Here is a 21,018-nt window from a genome sequence, read left to right on the forward strand (position 1 = left end):
TTCGGAATTGCACACCGGCAGCGAGCATACCAGCTATGTTCCAGACGCCTGGGCGTGCACGACAGTCCGAAGTGCTCGACACGAAACCAATAAGGGACTGCCTACCACTACGATGCGAAGCAGTTGTTTCACTCATGGGTATCGACTCGCTCAACGAGGCCAGCAAGTCCATCGGATACCGCGCATGTCTCAACATCCGTACTCCCGATCCGGATGTCGTGGTCGCAGTAGCCAGCGGGTAAGCCATAAGGAGAACACAGTCGTTACTCCATAGTTTACATCCGGAGGACGTATGCATATAAGGGAGCAAGATTGTGACTGCTTCGTCAATACAATGTTCAAGTCAAGGTCCGATGAATAGCTGTGGACTAGAGCATGAGACAGGCGTGATGCAGGCGATGGCACGTGGTTCCTAGGAGCTGTTACCCTCGATCATGAAATCTATGGAGAGGAGGCAGTGGTAATCAACAAAAGCTTGGAGGGTTTTCGCACGGTCGATCATGATTGCCACCCGGATCATTCGCGGGCGTCAATCTCGGCATTACTCAACTTCACTCTGGCGACCTCTCCTCCAACCTCGCCGAGCAACACAGCCATCTGAGGTGGACGAGAATGCTTGAACGACATGCCAATCAGTGGCGCCACGGCCGCAAATATGAGTGATGCTGTGACAGTGGAGGTTGACACGCAGTGCTGCGGTAGATGTGCTAAAACCTTGCCTGCCACCGATTTCGGTGCGACGCAGACAACTTGCAATGCCTGTCGAGCTCAGATATCAGCATATGGCAAAGCAAAGCGCGCAGCAGCTCGCGCGGAAAGGGAGCACAAGCGAAATCAAAATCACCTGCGCGATCCGCCGCCTATTTATCCCGGCAGCGAAGTGCGAGTTATTCCGCAAGTTGTATCCCGCGACTTCGTGGACATTACAAGCGCACGGGATCCGGATACGAGGCGCGAGAGTGTACACGACGCGGCGGTGCTTAAGCACGAGAGTCATCACGACGCCATAACGGACATGGGCAAAAGTAGGAAAGCACATGGGATCGGTGCTGATCAGGCGGCGGGCATAGGCAACGGCACAAACTGGGGCAGGCTCTGCCTAGTAACCGCTGATGTCACGGGCGTGCAGCAGGAGACTGTATAAGCCGTAGGACAGGCATCCACTCATTCGACCGATTGACAAAGCCGATGAAGGTTGCGGTATGTTGTATGCCAAAGCCGCGTTTGCTGTCCCCGCCGAAACTGATTCACGCGATTCAGGCACCGTCAAGCTGGAAGACAATGGACATGAAATGTCTTTCACGTGCATGCTCGCACCAGAGCATCAGATTGCTTTCCCAACGAACATCATTGTTGCATGACAAGCACATCTGAGCAAAGCCATGATCTGGCAAATGATGAATGTGGTAAGGCAGGTATGCTTTGGGTGCTCTAGTGGAGGATGCATGCAACAGTCGGTACTGTGCAGGGTTCAGTGAGTGTTTGGCTTGCTATAGAGCTCGTGAATGCACATGTCAATGGAACGTGAACCAATTCATGTGCTGAATGTGCGGTTCTTGCAAACACTTCTTGGTAACCTGTGAGTGCGCAGCAAACATCTCTCGATATTTAAGAACAAGACAGGTCCTGTCAAAACATCTTCCGAACACACAACATCCTCATCCCTTCTCTGCCATACACATATCCACAGCTTGCATTGCCAACAAAACAACAACAGCAACCTTTGCACAGCGGTCCCGACACCTTCGCGATGCAGAATTTGTCCCGGAAAGTGGTCATCCCCGACGACCTTATGGGTCGAAAGGTTTTTCTCCACACGGCTTCAAGCTACAAGCGCAGTTCAACACAGACAGACTACGTTCGGGTCAATGACACAGGCCGCATTACTACTACCCCTAATGTTCCTTTTCACATAGGCGTACTCATCAAAGGCCAGCAGCATCACAAGATTGTCGATCTAAGATGCGTGGACTTTGGTGCGCCGCCTCACCCAATCGGCCGCTTTGCCTTCATTCGAGAGAACTGCACCGCCACAGATGGTAGCAGGGTGGCCATGAACACAATCGGCAAGGTGGTTTCGCAAGGTCAGAACGAGACTGTCATCAAGATCCGCGACAAGGACGGGAAGACGATCGAAGTGGCGTGTAAATGGCTTCAGTTTGGGGCGCCCGCCGATGCTGTTGGCCGCACATTCAGATGCGTCCAGCGGTATAACGACAATGGATTCAGGCTGGAGGAGGCTTCATATGGAGTTGTGGAGAGTATTGATGCTCGTGGATGGCGGGTGAAGGTTCGTGTGATGGGCCACAATGGTGGTACCGGTCACGTCACGGCAGATCGTCTTGAGTTTGGCGGGCAGTATGGCTCGTGGACACTGAACACCACAGCGGTAGTGGCTGGAGACTCGCACGAGGTGGAAAATTCAGCAGCACCTTTGGCAAAATTGAGGGGTGGGACTACCGAAGACAACTACTCACACTACTCGAAACAATGTACGAAGACCGTGCTCTCGTCGACGAGAAGAATCCGAGGTATTGGAAGCTACTGGACAACGACCCGAAGCGCCAATCTCTAGCTATCATGATTTACAAAGGCACGCCAGACAAGCTTGTCAAATTATATGACAATGCCGTCAAGACGAAGAAGAAGATCACGATGCTTGACATTCGCAATGCTTGCCCCAAGGTGCAGAAGTCAGACAAGCTCGCTGCAGTCTACCTACAGCTGTGTCATGGCTTCACAGAAGGGCCTCGTCAGGGCCATAAGCCGTATCACTACGGCGGACAGTCCATTGACGTGGCCCACAGAACAATTTCTCACTTGAGTGACCCAAAAACCAAGAAGAAGCCCAGCTACTATTCAACCCATTACGATGTCTTTCGTGCAGCAGATGAAGTCGACACCGTCATGCTCTACAAAGATGGTAGAGGTTCTAGCACAACGATGTTTCCAGACGACCGTCTGAAGCTGGACCTGATCGAACAAGTCAAGATCTTGTTGCTCAAGATGACAAAGGCGTCACAGTTGACCAAGACCGTGGACATTACTGGGTTGCAGTCAGAAGTTCAACAAGAGGCTGTCAAAGCTTCGAGCTTCTCACACAACTCGAGAGTTCTGAACGCGATTGCGGAGAGGTCGTTTGAGAAGTCAGGGTGGGTTGGGCTTGGCCAAAATCCATTCGATTGTCAAGATGGGCTCAACACACTTCAGCCTATTGGTAGAGAGTCAGCTCTCCCCGACTACGAAAGTGTTCTCTGGTCTAGGACTAAGCTGAATGATCGTTGCGTCTTTCGCCGAGCTCCGATCACAATTGCAAAGAACGGGAACCAAAAAATGTTGTTCTCTTTCGCCAAAGCCAGAGGAGAGGTGTCAGAAACGGTAACATTGACGGTAAACGATGACATCCAAGAACCATCGCTGGGAGAGAAGGTCTGGGTGCAGATCGAGATCATGGACAAGGGTCTGCATGCTTGCCCATACGCTGCACTTCCTCTTGCTGGGGGCTGGTCGAACTGGGAGGAAGCACTTGGTGTCGGTATCACCATATTCTGGCAGACAAAAGGTCAGTGGTTCAGCCGGAACGTTCGCAGCCAAGGCTATGCCATCGACAACACGATTCAGGGTGGCGTCGGGCTGCTTTCGAGCGTCATCGCACTCAAGCACCATCTTCAGCGGCAGGAAATGCAGTCTCCTCCTCCGCCTTTCGCCGCGCCGCGCCTCGCCTCGGTTGTCGATATGAAGTTTGATTTCTTCCATCAAACTGTCACGACTCGGAGAGTGATGGAAGTGACAAAGGTACCGAGCCCAGTGCTTAATCACCAATCAGGGAGGGGTAATAATGAACGATGCTAAGCTCACCAACATCGGGACAGCTTTCAGCAAGAGTAAGCCGATTCTGGAGAGACTGGCTGCCGAAGTCAAACAGGCCAGCAATAACAAGAGTCTGAACCTCAGTGCTAGGCAGCGTGTCAAGTGTGATCGCTGTGCAACATCAGAAGATGTAAGTCACATACTCTGGTTATGTTTCCATGCTAATATTCTCATAGTACGTCAAAGGAAAGGTCAAACAGTGCTATGCCGTAACAGGGTCCGACAAGTGTCAACGTTGCTGGGTATGTGGGTTGGAGTGCTCCTTCACGCGCCAAGACACTCTGATGGGTCCACGTTATCCTGGCCACATTGGAGGCCCGAACTTCCAAAAGATCTACAGCGCACTCTTCTATAACAGAAGTACGGCCACGGAGCGTATGAAGCAAGTACATGAAATCAGCGACCCAGGCTTCGTTGAGATTGACCTGAAGACTGAGCAGATGAAGGCGGATGTAGCGGTAGAGATGTTGGATAGGCAATAAGTCTGGAGGTTGGAGGTAAGCTGGAGGAGGGGGGGAAGAGACAGAGAGAGGTGTCGTACTATCCATCCGTCTTTCACGTATGTTCGTTGCGATGGTATTGACCTGAAAGCATGATTCGGCGTAGGTCGGGGTTTTGAGGATCTGATGTACAAAAGCCTGTGTGAGCGGCAGAAGAAGCAGCTTTGGTTGGTGTGATGTGTGATCATTGAAACGTTGATTGGTGTAGTTGTATGAATTATCTGAGTCAGATGTGGAGCTCATAATCCTCTGACACATCTTGGCAAGTGCAAGCGTGCTCACATGAACGAACGTGCACACGCCCTGTACATGTCGCGCCCTACGGACGGGTAGGAATTATGGATACCACAACCGCTTAGATAATGTTTCTCACACCCGACATCACCCAACCCATGGGGCCCTTCTTCTTTTCTCCATCATGCATCTCCGTGAGACTAGCACGCCTCTGGTCTGGAGTGACATCCACACCACTAATCATGGACTGCTCTTGCCTCATCCCGCTGTAGATGTCGATGTCCTTGATCTTGATGTATAGTGGGCGATGAGCAGGAACAGCGAACCAGCTGTAGATCTTCCAGCCGAGGTACAGGAAGACGAGAAGAGGTCCAGCCAGGTATGCGAGGAAAAAGCCCTCAGCCGAGAGATTTGGTCCGCCAACTGGGTAGAGGGCAACGTAGAATTGGGCAACCAAGGCGAGGAAGCAAATCAGCACACAGATCCAGGAGCCGTAGACACCGGCGATCGCTTTGAACGGTAGCTCGTCCACAGAGTGACCATTATACGCCCTACACAGCCGTTAATGGTTGATTTGATTATTACACTTCGAGGTTCTAAACTTACCACGCCATGCGGAAACGAATGTGGGCAACGCCGATGCTACCAAAGACGAACAGTACGGTGATACCGGACAAGGACAGGAGCCAGTTGAAGATAGTGCCGCCATTCTTGGCCAGGTTTATGTAGGCCAACAGGCCGAAGAGGAGCTGGAGACCTACAACGACCAAGGGGCGACCTTTCCTGTCGACGTAGGCGGCAATCTTTGGACCCATACCTGCAACAAATAATATTAGCACCAATGACCTCGTGAAAGGAGGCATCACACGTACCGTTGGCAGCCAAAGCTTGGAGTGTGCGCGTGGATCCGAAAGTGCACGAGTTGGCTACACTCATGACAGAGATGAGGATGACAGCATTGAAGATCGATGGGAGTACTGGGATGCTGGCAGCCTTGATCGCAAGCACGAAAGGTGAACGATGCGAGGATGATCCCGTACTGTCGTAAAGAGGGCTGTTGGCGGGAAGAACCAGACCGACGAGAGCGAGATTGACGATGTAGAAGATGGCGATACGCCAGACCACTTGGTTGGAGGCTCTCGGAATCTCCTTCTTCGGGTTGGCGGTCTCGGCAGCGGCCAGACCAGTAAGCTCGGTGCCAGTGTAGGCGAAAGCAGCGGTCACGAACACGCTGCAGAAGCCGTGAAAGCCGTTCAGGAAGCCGGCATTGCTGTAAGGTTCCTTGCTGCAGATCGAGGTCAGTCCCGTCACATGGCTGTTTCTGAGATCAGACTTACAAATACGTATTTCCGATATAGCCTCTAGGATCGGTCGGAACACCACCGCAATTGATTATAATGCCGAGGATCATGAAGCCGATACAAGCGATGACCTTCATCGCGCTCAAGACGAATTCGACCTACAATCTGTCAGGTTTGACCGGCGGAACGCAGGCTCGGGCAAACTCACCTCGCCGTATCCTTTGACGCCGAAGAACTGGATCACGACCAAGGCGACAAGCAGAGGCGTAATCCATGCGGCATTGTTGATGCCGTTTGCTCCCGGCCAGTAGTTAATGATGTTGCAGGCGGCGGAGATCTCGAAAGGCAGGACTGTCAACCAACTGATGGCGTATTCTACACCACAGGCGAAACCCCACGAAGGATCGACGAAGCGGCAGATGTACATGGTGAAAGCGCCGTTAACTGGGTACATCACAGCCAACTCGGCGAGAGCTTGCATCATGAAGTAGATCATAATACCGACGAGGGTGAAGCCGATGATGACGGATGCTGGTCCTCCAGTCGTGAAGGCTGAGCCGGAGCCCACGAACAGACCTGCACCAATGGCGCCGCCACTGCGCATGTCTCGTCAGCACTCCAAGCCATGCAATTGAGATGTTCTGGGAAGAACTTACATGGCAATCATCTGCATGTGGCGACCCTTCAACGACCGTTTCAGCTCATTCTGGTCCGCTTGCACCATGGCGATATCTTCGCGGTCGAGGCTGAGCTGTCGGCCCTTCGCGTGGGCTGCAAGCGATGTGTCAACCTCGTACCCGGGCAGCCCACTGTGGCCCTTCTCCCCCATGTCGCCGTTCATCTTTGCTGGCGGTCGCAAGGACGGATTACGTTTGAGCGCGAAGGTATTGGCGTGGAATACCCGTACACGTGGTGCTGCAGTGGTGAGCAAGCGCAGCTTCAAGGCGAGGGAGTGCGCAACTTAAAGTAATAAGCACGAGCTCAAAGGATCCGGGCTTATCGTTCGACGAGGTAACCCTCCAACTTCACTAGCCGTCACTCGCTAATGCAGCTTGGCGCACTAACCGTGTTATGCACCTTCCTCCGACGTTCTTATCTTTCTAACAGCCAATCGCTTTTTACGCTCTGCTATCTTTTGCGGCTAGTGAACGAGTCGGCCCTAAATTGATTCGAGGCAGCAAAGAGTACGACCACGCGGATTCCAAAGCATTTCTTACGCGACGAGTTGCACACAAACTTCATGTTTGTTACGTAAGTCTGCTCACGCGCACACTGCCTTTGGGTTGGCTCTCCACACGGCTCCCATACGATGCGGGGACGCCGAGCATCCTCCGGCGGGAGGAAGGCTAGCCGCGATAACGAACTGCCCGATCGAGACCTGACGCGATGTGGAGATTCGTTCTAGGCTCTCCATTCATCGTTCTCGTTCGCCATCGGCTGCTGTACTGTGGCGATCGAAAGTCTACTTGCTTGACTCGTCTGATAGAGTGAATAACAACTCTTCGCTTGCGGAAGGCACGACACATGGCGCCGCATCAACCCGGCTCCCTGCATGCAGAAGATAGGCCGATGCAAACCGATGCAGCCTTGCGTTAGATAATTAAGATTGTTATAGGGGTGAGTAGACGGACGTTATCTTCACCAACGTTGATACGAGTGGGTCTGCACCGCGCTTCGAGGCCGCTACCGTCCATTGGACAAGGTATATATAGGCGAGGTCCCGAACCACGCCGCTGGGAGGTTACATCCAGGCTACCGAAGGATGTGAGGCTGCTTGGAGAAGTCTCGACTCTGCGTAGGGCTAAGTTAATTTCTTCATACAACTCTTGCTGCGACGTTATTTAACCTACTTCTCGTCTAGTCTCACTCATCCAAAAGGTGAACGGCAAGCGATACGTAAGCTGGATGTTCACCTCTCCTGGACTAGACTCCGTCGTTGAGCATGTCAAGTCCGATGATAAGGCTATTTTGCTCTGGCCGTCTTGCGGGCCGAGAACAGATGTTGGCCAATTGATCTCTGCGCGAAGAGACGAAGGCGATCAGCGTACGTGGTCCGCCACATTGCGACTCCATACGAGCCAAATGACTGCGCAGACTGAAACTTGGTACCTGCGGCGAACAGGTGCGGCAATGTAATAGGCTGCATCACTGTCACGGGAGTCGAGGTCCCCAATGACAATGCCGAACAGAGGTCAAACCAAGGCGATCGAAGCATGAAAGATTGAGTTCAAGGCTTGTATGCTCATCTTGACTTCACGCGAAGTCGAAACTTGAGCCTTGCCACTCTTGGTATCACAACTCTTGCCTCTACTACATTTTGGCACTCGAACTTGGCAGCGAGCAGGAGACAGGTCATCTCGGATGTCCAGCCCTGAAAGGGAGACCATCTTGATGATGCATTTGCCTCTCACATTTACTGCTAAGTGGCAATGTCGAATCCACATCGTTTAGGGAATGCCTGCGAACGCTCCGCAACCTTGATTCGTGCTCTCCACACAACATCTCATTACTCAATGAGCGGGTCCACAAGCTTCCCACGTCACCGTCAACGAAAGTGCTTGTCCATTGCGATCAGACGCTCTCGTGCAGCTGGCCTGGCTAGAATCCAATGATCTAGGACGGACCACAGCAGATATAGCTCGACGGTTGATACTTGCGTGTACTGAATGGTGATGTGAAGATGGCGAGTCGGGAACAAGCACTATAGATGATCATTCGTACGATAGCCGAATCGAGAGCGCTACAAGAAGGCAGCCCTCGAGGGACAAGAGCTGACAGCTATGCAATAGCATGTTGTAGACATGGAGAAGGAGTCATGCTATGATTACTGCGAGCAAAGTCATGATATGCTAACCACATGTATATATGAGTCGACCTGATTCACGATTGGTGGAGAGAATTACGACATGGATGAAGTCAGTATTAGCATCTCGATGCAGCAAGGAACGACCATTGCCTTTTGCAGAGCTGGGATTAGTACATCTGGCAAGCTCACTTCACGATGATGCCCCTTTCTGACATCGGCACCTGACCATGACCATCACGCCTACAAACAGAAATGCCATAAAGCTTGCCTTACCAACGGCACAATGCTTGTAACAGCCATAGCAAAATCCACTGTCGTATATGATACCCCTTTTCCGGCAGAACTCAATCATTACCGTCTGACGATTCATTATTACTCCGTTCACACACAATGGTCGAACACATCAACAAAGGCTACAAACAGGAGCAGAAGCAACACGATTATGCGATGGAAGAAGACCACCAAGCAACAACTCTGTTCAAGCTGCCGAAAGAACTACTGAACAGTGTCTACACTTGGGCCCTGGCCTACGGCTCGCCCGTCATGGTCTCCACCGACGGAAGAGTGCTCATTCATCCCAGTCCTCCACAATGCCTCAAGCGACACGACGTCTCCGCGAAGCAGGACTACCACTGAACTACGGCCAGAACACCTTCTGCTTGACCGATAGCATTCTTCGGTCCGGTAAAAAAGCAGACTGGATTGACCTTGCTGGGCCCGACTTGAAACATATCCAGAGGATCAAGGTACACCACAGAAGACGTGATTTTGGCTTTGACGGCGAACAGCCTTCCCCGTCCTACCATGAGACTGCCAAGTTCACCATTATGCGCACAAGCGATGGGCATCTCAACCTGCAGGATCTCAGCATCATTCCGGATAAGATCTGCAGCTGTGCAATTGAAGATCTTGCGGTGAAGCACAGGCAGAAAATTGGCGAGACTGCGTTGTGCAATCCTGTCGTGGCGATGATGGCCGAGTACGCTCATCTGGTCAAACCTGGCCGTGTGCGAACGGCAACGGTCCAATGCGCGCAGTGTAAGAAGTTGAAGAATATCCAGCGGTCGTGCAGTTAAGTGGGTGAACGATTCTTTGGTTTTGGCCATTCTTGGTTGAGCGTCAAGTTGTGTTGGTCGTTTCACCAGTGAGCTCGTGAGTTGGTGGACATCGCTTGCAAGCTCATCTCGCTGAGGCTGTCATACTGGGCTTTGGCGGTCATAAAGGCCCGCTTTAGCGTACGAGGCTTTTGCTCTGAACCACAACGACACTCATCCATCGACCTTTAATTTCTGCATGCCTTCTAGCGCGTCATCTCCATCTTCCTCTTCGTCCTCGTCCATGACCTTACCAGCCAGACCTCGTTCCCAGAGTTGCTTTCCACTCAATTTCTTCTCCTCCGCCTTCCCACGCTTCTTCTTCTCCTCGGCTTCAGCCTCTGCTTGCTTTCTAGCAGCCTCGTCCGCCATTTCCTGCTTGAATTTGTCACGCCACGCTAGGAACGTCTCACGAGTGACCTTCTCGCCCTCGAACTTCCTATTCTCCTCCGCCTCTGCCTTGGCGGATTCAATGTCCAAGAGAGCTTGGATTGCTTGCTGCCTCTCGCTCACAAGCAATTCTGCAGAGTCCTTCAATGTGCTGACCAGGGTGAACACCATCGCCATCCCCATGCTCTCCTCGATTGTAGGCCCGAGTGACCCCAGTAAACGTGCCTTGTCTACTTGCACATCAAGGTGGGCATACTTTGGCGCATTTGGAGGTGCTGTAATGTCCAGTGCTGGTGCCTCGTCTGGGTATGCATCCGGGTACCGTACACTTAGTATGATCACCGGATCTTCGTCATCCTCTTCGCCCTTCTTCACATCCAAGGTAATCGATACCCTGTATTCTGTCTCCGAAATGTCCTGTATTTCGTCCGGAAAGATGGAGTCGAGCACCTCTCGCTCCTCCCTCTGCTCATCTCGACCCATCTTCGCAGCGCAGACTACCAGCAAGGACTGCTAGTACACCTTGTCCGAAAGAAGTGCATTTCTTAAATCAGCCAGGAAAGCCAACATTTGTTTGATCAATGCCTCGCGAAATGCCACATTGCTTAGTCAGAAGTGGTATCGATATTGGTGAATGAGAGCCGAAAGTTCTGCGAAATATTTCAAGAAATTGCTGGACAGTAAGAGACTTCTATCAACATGCAGGCATAGTCCGACTCCACATACCTACAGGACATGGCGAAGACGAAGACAACCAAGCAAGCAAAACAATCGCTCAAGTCGTCGAAAGCCATGGCCAATGGACAGGCTCGACCAAAGGAGACGCCAGAGCAACTATACGCCACTGCACTTGATCTTCTCGAACAGTCATCACCGGACGAGGCGTTGAAGAAAGCAGAGCAGCTATGGAAGCAAGTGCAGAACAGCTCCGTGGCAGAAGCCCTACCAGCGCTGAACCTTCTCGGCGAGATCAATGTCGAGCTCGGTGCCATCGATGAAGCACGCATTTATTTCGAGGAAGCGGTCAAACTTGACCCGGATGGCAAAGTGCCAGAGAGCATGGGTGGTGGCGCTGAGAAGTTTCTATGGCTCGCTCAGCTGTGCGAGGAAGGCGGTCAAGTGAGTGTGCAGTGGTTCGAGATGGGTGTCACCGCCTTACAGCACGAGATTGCCGCTGTGGAAGGTGGCCAGATGAATGGCTTAGACGAGGAAGCACTTCTGATGTTACGTGTGGAGAAGAAGAGGAAGCTAGCTAATGCGCTGTGTGGTATGGTGGAGGTCTACATGACTGACTTGTCCTGGGAGGACGATGCAGAAGCACGATGCGAGAATTTAGTCATGGAGGCCATGACCGTGGAGGACGAAACCAGTCCGGAAGTGCTGCAGACTTTGGCTTCTGTCAGATTGTCACAAGATCGCAAAGACGACGCACAAGCAGCGTTGTCACGCTCGCTCCAGATCTGGAGAGATCTCGACCCTGAGGACCCGGCCGTACCAGACTTCCCAACACGCATATCGTTGGCCAGACTGCTCATGGAAGCTGAAATGGAGACGGATGCGATGCACGTCTTGCAGCGATTAGTGCAGGACGACGACCAGAGCGTTGAAGCATGGTATCTTGGCGGGTGGTGCCAATATCTAGTGGCGGAGAAGATGAGATCAGCTGCCAACAGCCACTCAATGACAGATGCATCGAAATTTGATACTGCCGAAGTTGCGCTCAGGGGAAGCCGTAACTGGTTGAATATGGCGCTGAAGCTGTACAATCAGCTCGACTATGAAGATGATCGCCTTCTCGAGCATGCCGACGAGATCGTGGCTGCTCTTGACAAGCTACTTGGTCCGGAAGAGAAAGTAGCCGAAGGTGGAGCTGATGATGAGTGGGAAGAATGGGACGGAATCGAGGATGGTGCTGATGAGGAAGCCGTGGATGAGGATGACGAGATGAAAGACTTGTGAGCTACTATCTCATGGCGATTTGCTTTCCTCCAATTGGTGATTTTGTCAAGAGGCTCTACTGCGGTCATACTTCGAGGGTGGTCCGTTTGATACAAATGTGAAAGGTCGCCAGAAAGAGCACTCATGCCGATGTGCCACTCGAAGGGCTCTTATATCTTCAGGCAGCTCTCGCTTGTTTGCCGCCGCGCGGTAGATTGAGTTTCGGAAGTTACGCTATCTGGACTTTGAACCAGTGTTCGAGTTGTGGAGCTTGTGGAGAAGGTTCTGCATGACAGCTGGGCTGCTCACTATCGTTCTTTAGAGTAATCACTGCCCAGTTCTGATTCACGGTGGTTTGTGCAAACTTTGTGGACGAGGCAGCTGGCAGACCTTGGTGGAGAATAAGATTCGGGGGCTACCGTACTATGACTGCGAGGGATGACGACTCGAGTACGGCGTCAGGTGTGGCGCGTGTCAGGCTGGGCGATCATGAACACGCAGATGGTGAGGTGCCGTGCACAATGCCCACCACCCTTACTCAGAGCCTCGAAGCATCTACCATAAGTAGCCAATCAAATTTCACCGATTCGAGATATTTCTACCAGGTAACTGCAGCCGGACTGGTGGCAGCCATTTCCGTTGCCCACGAAACACGCCCGATCGATTGGACCCAGCGCTCATCTTCGAGACAGGGTGTGGTGGCACAGGGCTGAGCGCAAAAGTACTAGCGTACATTCCAGTGGGTGTGCGAACCGGTAGCAGCCGCAAGAATTCCCCGCTCGCAGGTCTCTGGTATGGCCGTTGACCCCTTAGCTTTGGAATACGGCGGTACAGTGTCGCCGAAAGCAACCATTGAGCCTCATGCTTGCATGTGCTTGTCTGAAAAGGCTTGCGGTGCAGCTTGGTGTGAGCTGCAGGTCCTGCCGTGCACTAAGACCACAGGGCTCCGGAGTATGTTGGGCTGCTCTGCAGACATTGCTCGAGCGACTAGTTTATGCCGAGAGCCTGAAACATTTTCGCCCCTCGATTCGTTATGGACACCAGCAAATCATGATACTGCAACTGCACTGCAATGAATGATCATCGTGCAAAGGGACGCTGGGGGGCCGTTTCGCGTGACCAGTAATACCGGTCCTCTGGATCAGAAGACGCAGGTGCCCGTCGGCTGCTCGCTGCGATCACGCTACGTTCGCAGACGCCGCGCAGGAACTGTGCGATGTTCTTGCGCGACCGTCTCGTGAGCCGCATATGCCAGTCGTGTGCAGAAGCGGAGCGTATCGAACTGAGACAGAGACAGGAATCGAGATAGGGCCGAATGTGTACTCAGGAATGTTCAGGCATGTGTGTAAGCTCAAATCGTACTCACACCAGCTTGACGAGACGTTGTCAACTTACACCTGCTTATCAAGCTTCCTTAGTCCCTCAGATGACTACAGGGTAAGGAAGCGTGCCGCTATCACAGCCGCGAGGAAGTGGATCTTGTCGCAATAGCATACCCGCCTAGCAACCCGCATGAGCAGAACCTGTGAACGTGCCAGACGACGTACCCAGTTTCGTGCCCGGAAGCGGCCTGTGGCGCGGATCGCCGTGCTTCCTCCAAGCTCTGGCGGGTGGAAACGCCATAACCTTTTCGGGAAGGCATAGTATACTTCTGTCACGGCACCAACGTCTATCACGATGAAGCTGCCGAGACTGGCGAAGGCACCGTCGTCGTATACCTCAAGCAGATATGAGTCCTGTATACTGTTGACGTCGGGCAGAGCAGAAATCGGTCTCTTTCCGAAAGCGGCAAAATTGAGACTCACCAGCGGGCCTGGGCTCGAGACAAGACGGATGCGGTGAAGGCCACACAAATCGATTGACCGTCTTCAGTCGAATCTTGACAGTGCCTATTGCGCTTGCAGCCGCGTAGCATAGCTAACCTTTCCAACTGCAGTCAGTCAGCAAAGTTCATACAAGACTACTCAAGCCTGCTCGCACAAAGGAAGAACCTTGTGTGACTTCCTCCTGAACGTCCTTCTTGTCTTTCTGCTGAGCCCCTTGGCCCCAACACACACTTTTCTTTACACTCGTGTACCAAAGCGAAACAAAGACCTCGTTCGCCAGACAACGCCGTTGCAAAAACCAGCAGAGACGAGCCATTGGGCTTACACGCATAGCCGATTGTTTGTGAGAGCCCCCAAAGAAGTTGGCAGGCGGGCGTCCGACAAAGTAAACGCCTACCGCGGATAGTCGCACAAGGTACGCATTATACTCATCCCTTCATGGCGGTATACAATCCATGTCGACCATGCATAGCAGCATGCAATGCTCGTACCGGGCATTCATGCACATGTGCGTGCTGCGAACAAACGGCAGGATGTAAGCCGGCGAGGCAATCCGATAGCAATGGCGATCATGCTTACAAGACATGCAGGCTGGCAGCAAGTAAAAGAATACACCTTCGTAGAGCCAGCGGCTTTCTGTTCGCTCAGTCACAGAAGCTTGCAGCCTTTCGTCATATGCGGAGTCCGGGACAAGATCAACGACAACAATGACTTCTACAACTGTTATCCAGCATGGTCCGTCTCCAGAGGATGACTTCGGCCTTGAAGCGATCGCTCAGCATAACGCTGCGGTGGTGTCGACTGAGCAGTTCCCTCCTTATCAGGACGACGGCAAAGGATTGGGTATCCATGTCAGTCAGCAGCAAGCACGATCTGAACCAGAACATTTACTGACGGCCTCACAGCACGACGGCTACACTCCATACGGCGACTCACCAGCATACTACCACAACCCACCTACACCACGCAGCAACACAGCCAGCGAGGGCGTACGAACACGTTCGGGTCGCTCCACACGTGGGCGCACCGACTCACCCTTCGACAATGGCCGCATCAGTAAGTCACCAGCCGCCCGCACCAAGAAGGACAAGAAGTCCAAAGTCGACAAGTCCAAGATGCCCAAGATCACAGCTCCTCTTTCAGTCCTGACCAAAGACCTCTCCGTGCCTCTGAAGGACATGGACGAGTGGGTGCATCGTTCGGCAGAGACACGTCGCGCTGAGGTCGAGAGGCGCAATGGCTATGTCACTCGGCCGATGAACAGCTTCATGCTATATCGATCTTGCTATGCTGAGCGTACCAAAGCCTGGTGTACGCAGAACAATCATCAAGTCGTCTCCAGTGTGAGTGGTGAGAGCTGGCCAATGGAGCCGACTGAAGTGCGACAGCAATTCGAGGAGTGGGCGCGCATCGAGCGTGAGAATCATGCCAAAGCTCACCCGGAGTATAAGTTCTCTCCGTCGAAGTCCAACAAGCGGCGAAAGGGTGATATGACTGACGACGAGGGTGATGAAGTCGCATCGAACCTGGACATGGATCCGGATGGTGAGTATCATGCCGGAGGTGCAAGGACACGATCCAGGCGAGCAGCAGCACAACAGGCGGCAGCGCAGGCAGATATGGTGCCGTTGAACGCAACATATGGTTTCGACTCCCATCCATACTTTGCGCAGCAGATCCCGTCCGGAAATGAGCAGAGCCAGTACCAGTATGCCAATCCCGGACGACCACTACCAAGCAACGTCGCCTACGATCACCAAGGTCTCATCTACAACCCCCAGACCGGCGGCTACATCCAGCAAGCAACATACCAGCATCCTCAGTTCCCATATGTCCAGGATATCCGAGGTGTGCGCATACCTATGCCTCAACAGCACCAACAGCAGCCACAACATCAGGCACAGCACCAGCAAAGTGTTGGCGGGTACGGTCTTCCAGGCGGTATGACGGCTGAAGAACTCTTCGTCAATACTTCTCGCACCAGCACGCCAGCCATGCAGCAGTATGCAACGAATGCCTACGGCCAGCCGATGTACCCACAGCACACCACGTCCCACACACCGCAGCCATCGTACTCCGCTGCACCATATGTTCAGAATCCGATCCAGCCTGAGCAACAGCTCACCACCCAACAAGCCTATGCTGAGCATCAAGCTTATCTGCAAGCTGCTGCCCAGCCACAAACAGCCATCGATCCCAATCTCGAAGCGGATTTTAGGAAGAATGATGGAGCTGCTGTGGTAGTCGATCATTTTGGTGAAGCGATTGGTGATATGGCTAATGATGACCTGACTGGGTTGTTCTATAGCCAGGGTGAGACGACTGGTCCAGTGGATGCGAATGGGATGCCGACGTCGTGGAGTGTGGGTGAGGGTATGCAATGAGCAGGCCAGTGAATGCGTGGACAAAGATGGCTATGATAGTACGAAGATAGGTTCGGTTGATATGGAGTGGCCATCGTTTTCGTTCATTAGATTCATCGTACTGATAATATGCGGACGCCCGTCCAGACATCAGAATTGTGGGACTATTTCTTTCTTCACTACTTAGCATCACGGGCAACAAGTCTCGTTCTCGTTCTCCTCTTCATTCAGAGCTGTCCGGGAATTGCAGCGTGCAGAGTGGCGAAACATCAGTCTTCCATACAAAGGCATTGTATCTCATGTCGCACACGGACACCTGCATATCTCCTTGTCGCACGAGCCAGTGATTCTGCTTCTCGCACTGTCGCGAACTCTGTACTTGGCGATATGTGCATAGCTGATGTCAGATCGATCCCAGGGGCTGATACTGATGGGCTCGCAGCGAGTTTGCAGAAGGTGAGGTGCAGTAGTGTCGTGAGGAGGTCCTCGCATTAATCCTTGTTGTGGCGCAGAATGTCCGCGGTGGCACTTCCGGCGGCGGGTTTGACGTCCCGCTCAACATCACCCTCTAATCATCCCTCCATTTCCCGACCGTATTCTATCAAGACTCCGCGTTGGTTCGGAATCAAATAAGAATCGGGACATGCACATAATATTACGTTCTGGATCAATTGGCATATCACGAAGCTGGATGGTCGTGCTTGATGTCCTTCAGACAGACGTTGTGATGGCCATTCTTACAGAATGACCAGTCATTGTGTGCGATAAGCACTTCGAGGAGAGCACAGGCTACTCTTCGCGCCGTATCTAGTGCACCGTAGCCAGTCACCCATGCCCGCTCCATTGCGATATTTTTGGCTGTCAATACGGCGAGTCTGAATAACAACAATTCAATCGACGATGTGAGGAGCTATCCATCCTCCCGTCTCGTGACTTTTGGCAAACATAGCAAGTCTTCAGCTATGCATGACTGTGCCGTGGACCCATTAATCCGTAAGCCGGCTGGCGACCAGTGACAAGCACAAGTGGGTCGAGATTCTCAAAAAGTGCAGCGCCGTGTAAGCCAAGATGTCAAGCCATGCTGTACAGCGAGGCAAATGTTCTCGGGAGCCACGAGCTAGATGGGCATGCTATCGAAAATGGTGGAGCCCATGTCGGATGCTACAACCAACATTGGCAAGTAGCAGAATCAGGACCACACTGAACGGTAATGCAAGCATCCACATATCTAATGAAGGTGATATGCTTCCAATCATGATTTCAGCGTTGACTCGTCATATAGCCATATATACATCCTTTTTCATATTACATTACATATTGATGCTCGGACCATTCCTATGAACGAGGAGCACGGCCGTTATAGTTCACACCCGGCTTCGCAGTATAGTTGGCGAAGCAGTCGTAGTTATAGTCAATCTCGGCAGCGCGCTTTGACAAGACGCCGACCATGGTGTCAAATCCGCAGAGCCCGTCGGGGTCGACTGGGCAGCCCGCGTGCGAGTTCGAGACTGGAACAACCGCATCGTTGACGATGAAGCGAATCTGCTTGGTCTGATTCCTTGCCGGGCAGGTCATGATCTGAGTGGTGAAGTGGGTGGCGAAGGGCACGAGCTTGCTGGCGACGAAGGTGTTGAGGCCCTCGTTGCCGAGGGTATAGTTTAGAGCTGGACCATCGAATAGAGCAGTCAAGTTGAACGCAGTCAGGACATCGAGGACGACGACCTCGTGGGTGGCATCGGCATAGATGGACTGGTTGAGCGGGAAGTAGGTCGAAGAGTTGTCGAAGGTCTCATTCAAAGCAGAGTTCGCTGGTGGGACGGTGTGATTGAACCGAGCGATCCACTCCTCCAGATAGCCCTTGCCCTGTGCGGCCGAAACTGGGCCTCCGGGGCCGTTGTTGTAGTAGAAAGACTTTAATCATTGTTAGCAGATGTAGCCACGTGGCAGTGCGAAAGTATTCGGTAGCTTACCAAGTCGTAGTAGTACTCGTAGTTCTCGAAGTCCTGCTTAGTGAAGAGTGGGCAGAAAGCAGAGTAGCCGAGGGCGTCCGTCTCGTACGAGCAAAGCTGGAGCACAGCAATGGCGTCTGTAGGAGTGAAGGTGAGGTTGCCAGACACCTAAAGATGGACAGTCAGGATCGAGAGCCTTGATTAAATGGAACGGTATAGGAACATGCCTCAGAGTTCAATCTAGCCAGGGTGGCATTAAAGGCGTTCTGGGCAAAGAGAGCAGCGACCGTGCTTCCGCTTCAAAAGTTGTCAGTGTGAGCCAGGCAAATTGTGGGGCAATGACTCAGTCTATCACACTTACATGCTTCCACGACTGGCAATGTTGGAATTGGGGCAGACATCATATGGAGCGCCCGAGTTGTTTACGGTCGAGTTCTCGACCAAAATCTCAATGTTAACCTGATTTAGGTACTCCGGGACACCAAAGAAGCCTGCAGCGAAGTTCTCCGCAGTCTTGACCATACGGTCCTGAGACTCGGTGCGGAAGACTGGAAGGGCACCCTGAGCAGTGAAGTTGTTGAGGAGCTCGCCATAGAGCTGACGGTACTCAACACCAAGCTGGAAATTCTGGCTACGGCCGAAGGGTGTCAGTAGCTCAGCGCCGAGTTTGTATGTCCAGTCCGCTAAGAAGCTGAGTTCGCCCGTGACGCTGAAGCCAACTTTAGTGGCATTTGCGACCTTGGCGGAAAATGTGGACGGTGCGGCGCCGCTTGTAGGGTAACGAGCACCGTGGCGGTACAGCAGTAGCATCTGGTTGATGGTGCAACCTTCCGGAATCAAGGGGCTGGCATCGGGAAGGCCATAATCGGCTGACGAGACCGAGTACCAAGGACTGAGATTGCCCCAGTATTTGGTGATGTCGAAGTTGCCATCGAAAGCAGACGAACCTTTAGGCTGCGGGGCGACCAGCGGGAAGGACTTGGCTGGGCCGGTGTTATATGGGTAGAGAGGAGCTGTCTGGGCAGCAGCAGCCTCTTCACCCGTTGGAGTTGGGCCAGGAAAGCCAACGACATCCTCACCGGGGAATTGCTTGCTGTTGACACTCGCTGAAAGCGATTAGCATCTTGCACAACATCAGGTAGTGCACCCGCGACTTACTGCTCTTGGGAGGAAAGATGTCCGATGAAGTCGAGCCAGCGTCCTTGGAGGCGGAGACGGTGATAGCTGCAGCGGAGGCGGCGTCAATCACCAGCGCCAAGCCGGCGACCTTGGAGAGATTGAAGAGCATCTTGAGTGTGTTGTCGTACAGGAATCGAGTGCTCAATCAAAGATGACGACTCAGGGCAGGCTTCTGCACCTTTGTATGCGCGGTCCGGCCATCGTCATGACTGCCTGTGCTCTCGCATGGGCCTCGATCTCAAGACTGGAAGAGGCAGTTGTTTTTGTTGCGCATCTGCTGGATCGGATACGACAGCAACGAGACGTCATATCGCTCACCGGTACACGACTCGGAGGTCACGCCCTGCGCACGTGGAGCGCTACGATGCATTGAGCGTAGCTTGATCCGGTAAGCTTATGGAAAAGCAATGGATTCGTGCAGGAACCATTGCTTACTGTCAACGCAGAGGTGAGGCTGAACAACGTGGGCAAGACTTCATGCTCGGTGCCTGCATCGCCATTGGCGGTACGGATGCACTGAGTTAGACATGCGACGCCGTTGACGTCTCCTCCGCGGCTAGGATGCTTGACCAACGCCGCCGTGCCGATCGCCAAGACTTGGTATGTCTTGAGCACGACGAAGCTATGAAACAAGCAGCGACAAGAGCACGTCGCCAAGGGCCTTATGGAACCTTCGACGGTATACCTGATAGCCTTGGGCACGAATAGCAAGCTGCCACCAAGTACGTGAAAGCTTCATCCTGTCGCTACTCTCACCAGCGAAGTGTCCGTCATCTGGTGGTTTCCACGACGAGTTGATCAAGCTTGGTGCTCAGAGGCTCCTGCTCCCATAACCTCACCCGACAGGCATTCGTCCGGCATCACTGCTTGATTCGTATTTACGATCTGCTTCTGCATCGTGCCTGAATCGCGCTTCGCATCGGTCTTGGTCCGTTCCCCAACTAGCGAACACCGTCTTTGTAAGCATCAGCGACTGAGCGTACACCTCGAAGGCCTTGCACCAGCCTGAACACAAGGCAAGATGATGGACACTCGTCGCTTCAATATCTTCTTGTCGAGGAGTAGTGAGCACGGGAAAGCCGTAAAGCAGTGCCGACCAAAAGCCGTGTACGGCGTACTGTACGTCAGTCATTGACCCTACTCACAACCTCAAATCCCACCATTCCTGCTCTACAGCTTTGCAATGCAATACCCACGGTAGAAGCTCTGGAACGGTCCCATAGGCGCCACGATGAATTTCTTGTCTGGAAAACAGGTCTCGTGAACCGTAAGACAGATTCACTGACTGACACTCGAGGTCGGTATATGGCTTCTCCTACATCTGATGGTTGGGTTCATGTTGGCATGGCCTCTACCTTTCATAATATCGATCCTGCCAGCAATAACAGCAACAGCAATCGCAAGACCAAATTGCGACCCTCCGCCATCGATGTGGATGAGCCACCGCCCTGCAAGATCCTCAAGCTCGCTTCCAACCATGTCGACAGCAGATCCGCGTCCGAGCTGACCCCAGACGAAGCCCAAGACACCATCGGTATCGAACCTCAGGTGCTCGTGTTCCGCTATCG

At 52.8% G+C, this 21,018-nt stretch overlaps 7 protein-coding genes across 7 annotated transcripts; 4 read left to right on the top strand and 3 right to left on the bottom strand.

The window, feature by feature from the left end:
- Positions 1 to 1,750: 1,750 nt before the first annotated feature.
- Positions 1,751 to 4,352, top strand: LTS14_002289 (uncharacterized protein; the record flags this gene model as incomplete). The annotated part of the gene is made up of 4 exons (XM_064834995.1): positions 1,751 to 2,358; positions 2,388 to 3,795; positions 3,854 to 4,000; positions 4,047 to 4,352. The coding sequence occupies 4 exons, from the start codon at positions 1,751 to 1,753 to the stop codon at positions 4,350 to 4,352; spliced, it is 2,469 nt and encodes an 822-aa protein (XP_064697866.1).
- A 373-nt stretch (positions 4,353 to 4,725) lies between these two features.
- On the bottom strand, positions 4,726 to 6,746 carry LTS14_002290 (uncharacterized protein; the record flags this gene model as incomplete). The annotated part of the gene is made up of 6 exons (XM_064834996.1): positions 4,726 to 5,155; positions 5,211 to 5,421; positions 5,477 to 5,889; positions 5,942 to 6,063; positions 6,114 to 6,501; positions 6,562 to 6,746. 6 exons carry the CDS (start codon positions 6,744 to 6,746, stop codon positions 4,726 to 4,728), a joined length of 1,749 nt encoding a protein of 582 aa, XP_064697867.1.
- Positions 6,747 to 9,301: 2,555 nt separating this feature from the next.
- Positions 9,302 to 9,787, top strand: LTS14_002291 (uncharacterized protein; the record flags this gene model as incomplete). Its single annotated transcript, XM_064834997.1, has 1 exon — positions 9,302 to 9,787. The coding sequence occupies one exon, from the start codon at positions 9,302 to 9,304 to the stop codon at positions 9,785 to 9,787; it is 486 nt and encodes a 161-aa protein (XP_064697868.1).
- Positions 9,788 to 9,979: 192 nt separating this feature from the next.
- On the bottom strand, positions 9,980 to 10,678 carry GIR2 (the record flags this gene model as incomplete). The annotated part of the gene is made up of 1 exon (XM_064834998.1): positions 9,980 to 10,678. One exon carries the CDS (start codon positions 10,676 to 10,678, stop codon positions 9,980 to 9,982), a length of 699 nt encoding a protein of 232 aa, XP_064697869.1.
- A 252-nt stretch (positions 10,679 to 10,930) lies between these two features.
- LTS14_002293 (uncharacterized protein) lies at positions 10,931 to 12,154 on the top strand (the record flags this gene model as incomplete). The annotated part of the gene is made up of 1 exon (XM_064834999.1): positions 10,931 to 12,154. The coding sequence occupies one exon, from the start codon at positions 10,931 to 10,933 to the stop codon at positions 12,152 to 12,154; it is 1,224 nt and encodes a 407-aa protein (XP_064697870.1).
- A 2,512-nt stretch (positions 12,155 to 14,666) lies between these two features.
- LTS14_002294 (uncharacterized protein) lies at positions 14,667 to 16,343 on the top strand (the record flags this gene model as incomplete). Its single annotated transcript, XM_064835000.1, has 2 exons — positions 14,667 to 14,810; positions 14,865 to 16,343. The coding sequence occupies 2 exons, from the start codon at positions 14,667 to 14,669 to the stop codon at positions 16,341 to 16,343; spliced, it is 1,623 nt and encodes a 540-aa protein (XP_064697871.1).
- A 1,314-nt stretch (positions 16,344 to 17,657) lies between these two features.
- LTS14_002295 (uncharacterized protein) lies at positions 17,658 to 19,559 on the bottom strand (the record flags this gene model as incomplete). The annotated part of the gene is made up of 5 exons (XM_064835001.1): positions 17,658 to 18,233; positions 18,293 to 18,408; positions 18,495 to 18,568; positions 18,633 to 19,377; positions 19,430 to 19,559. The coding sequence occupies 5 exons, from the start codon at positions 19,557 to 19,559 to the stop codon at positions 17,658 to 17,660; spliced, it is 1,641 nt and encodes a 546-aa protein (XP_064697872.1).
- Positions 19,560 to 21,018: the final 1,459 nt, after the last annotated feature.

Source organism: Recurvomyces mirabilis (assembly GCF_035927965.1).
Source record: "Recurvomyces mirabilis strain CCFEE 5264 chromosome Unknown scaffold_4, whole genome shotgun sequence".
NCBI classification, from domain to species: Eukaryota; Fungi; Ascomycota; class Dothideomycetes; order Mycosphaerellales; family Teratosphaeriaceae; genus Recurvomyces; species Recurvomyces mirabilis.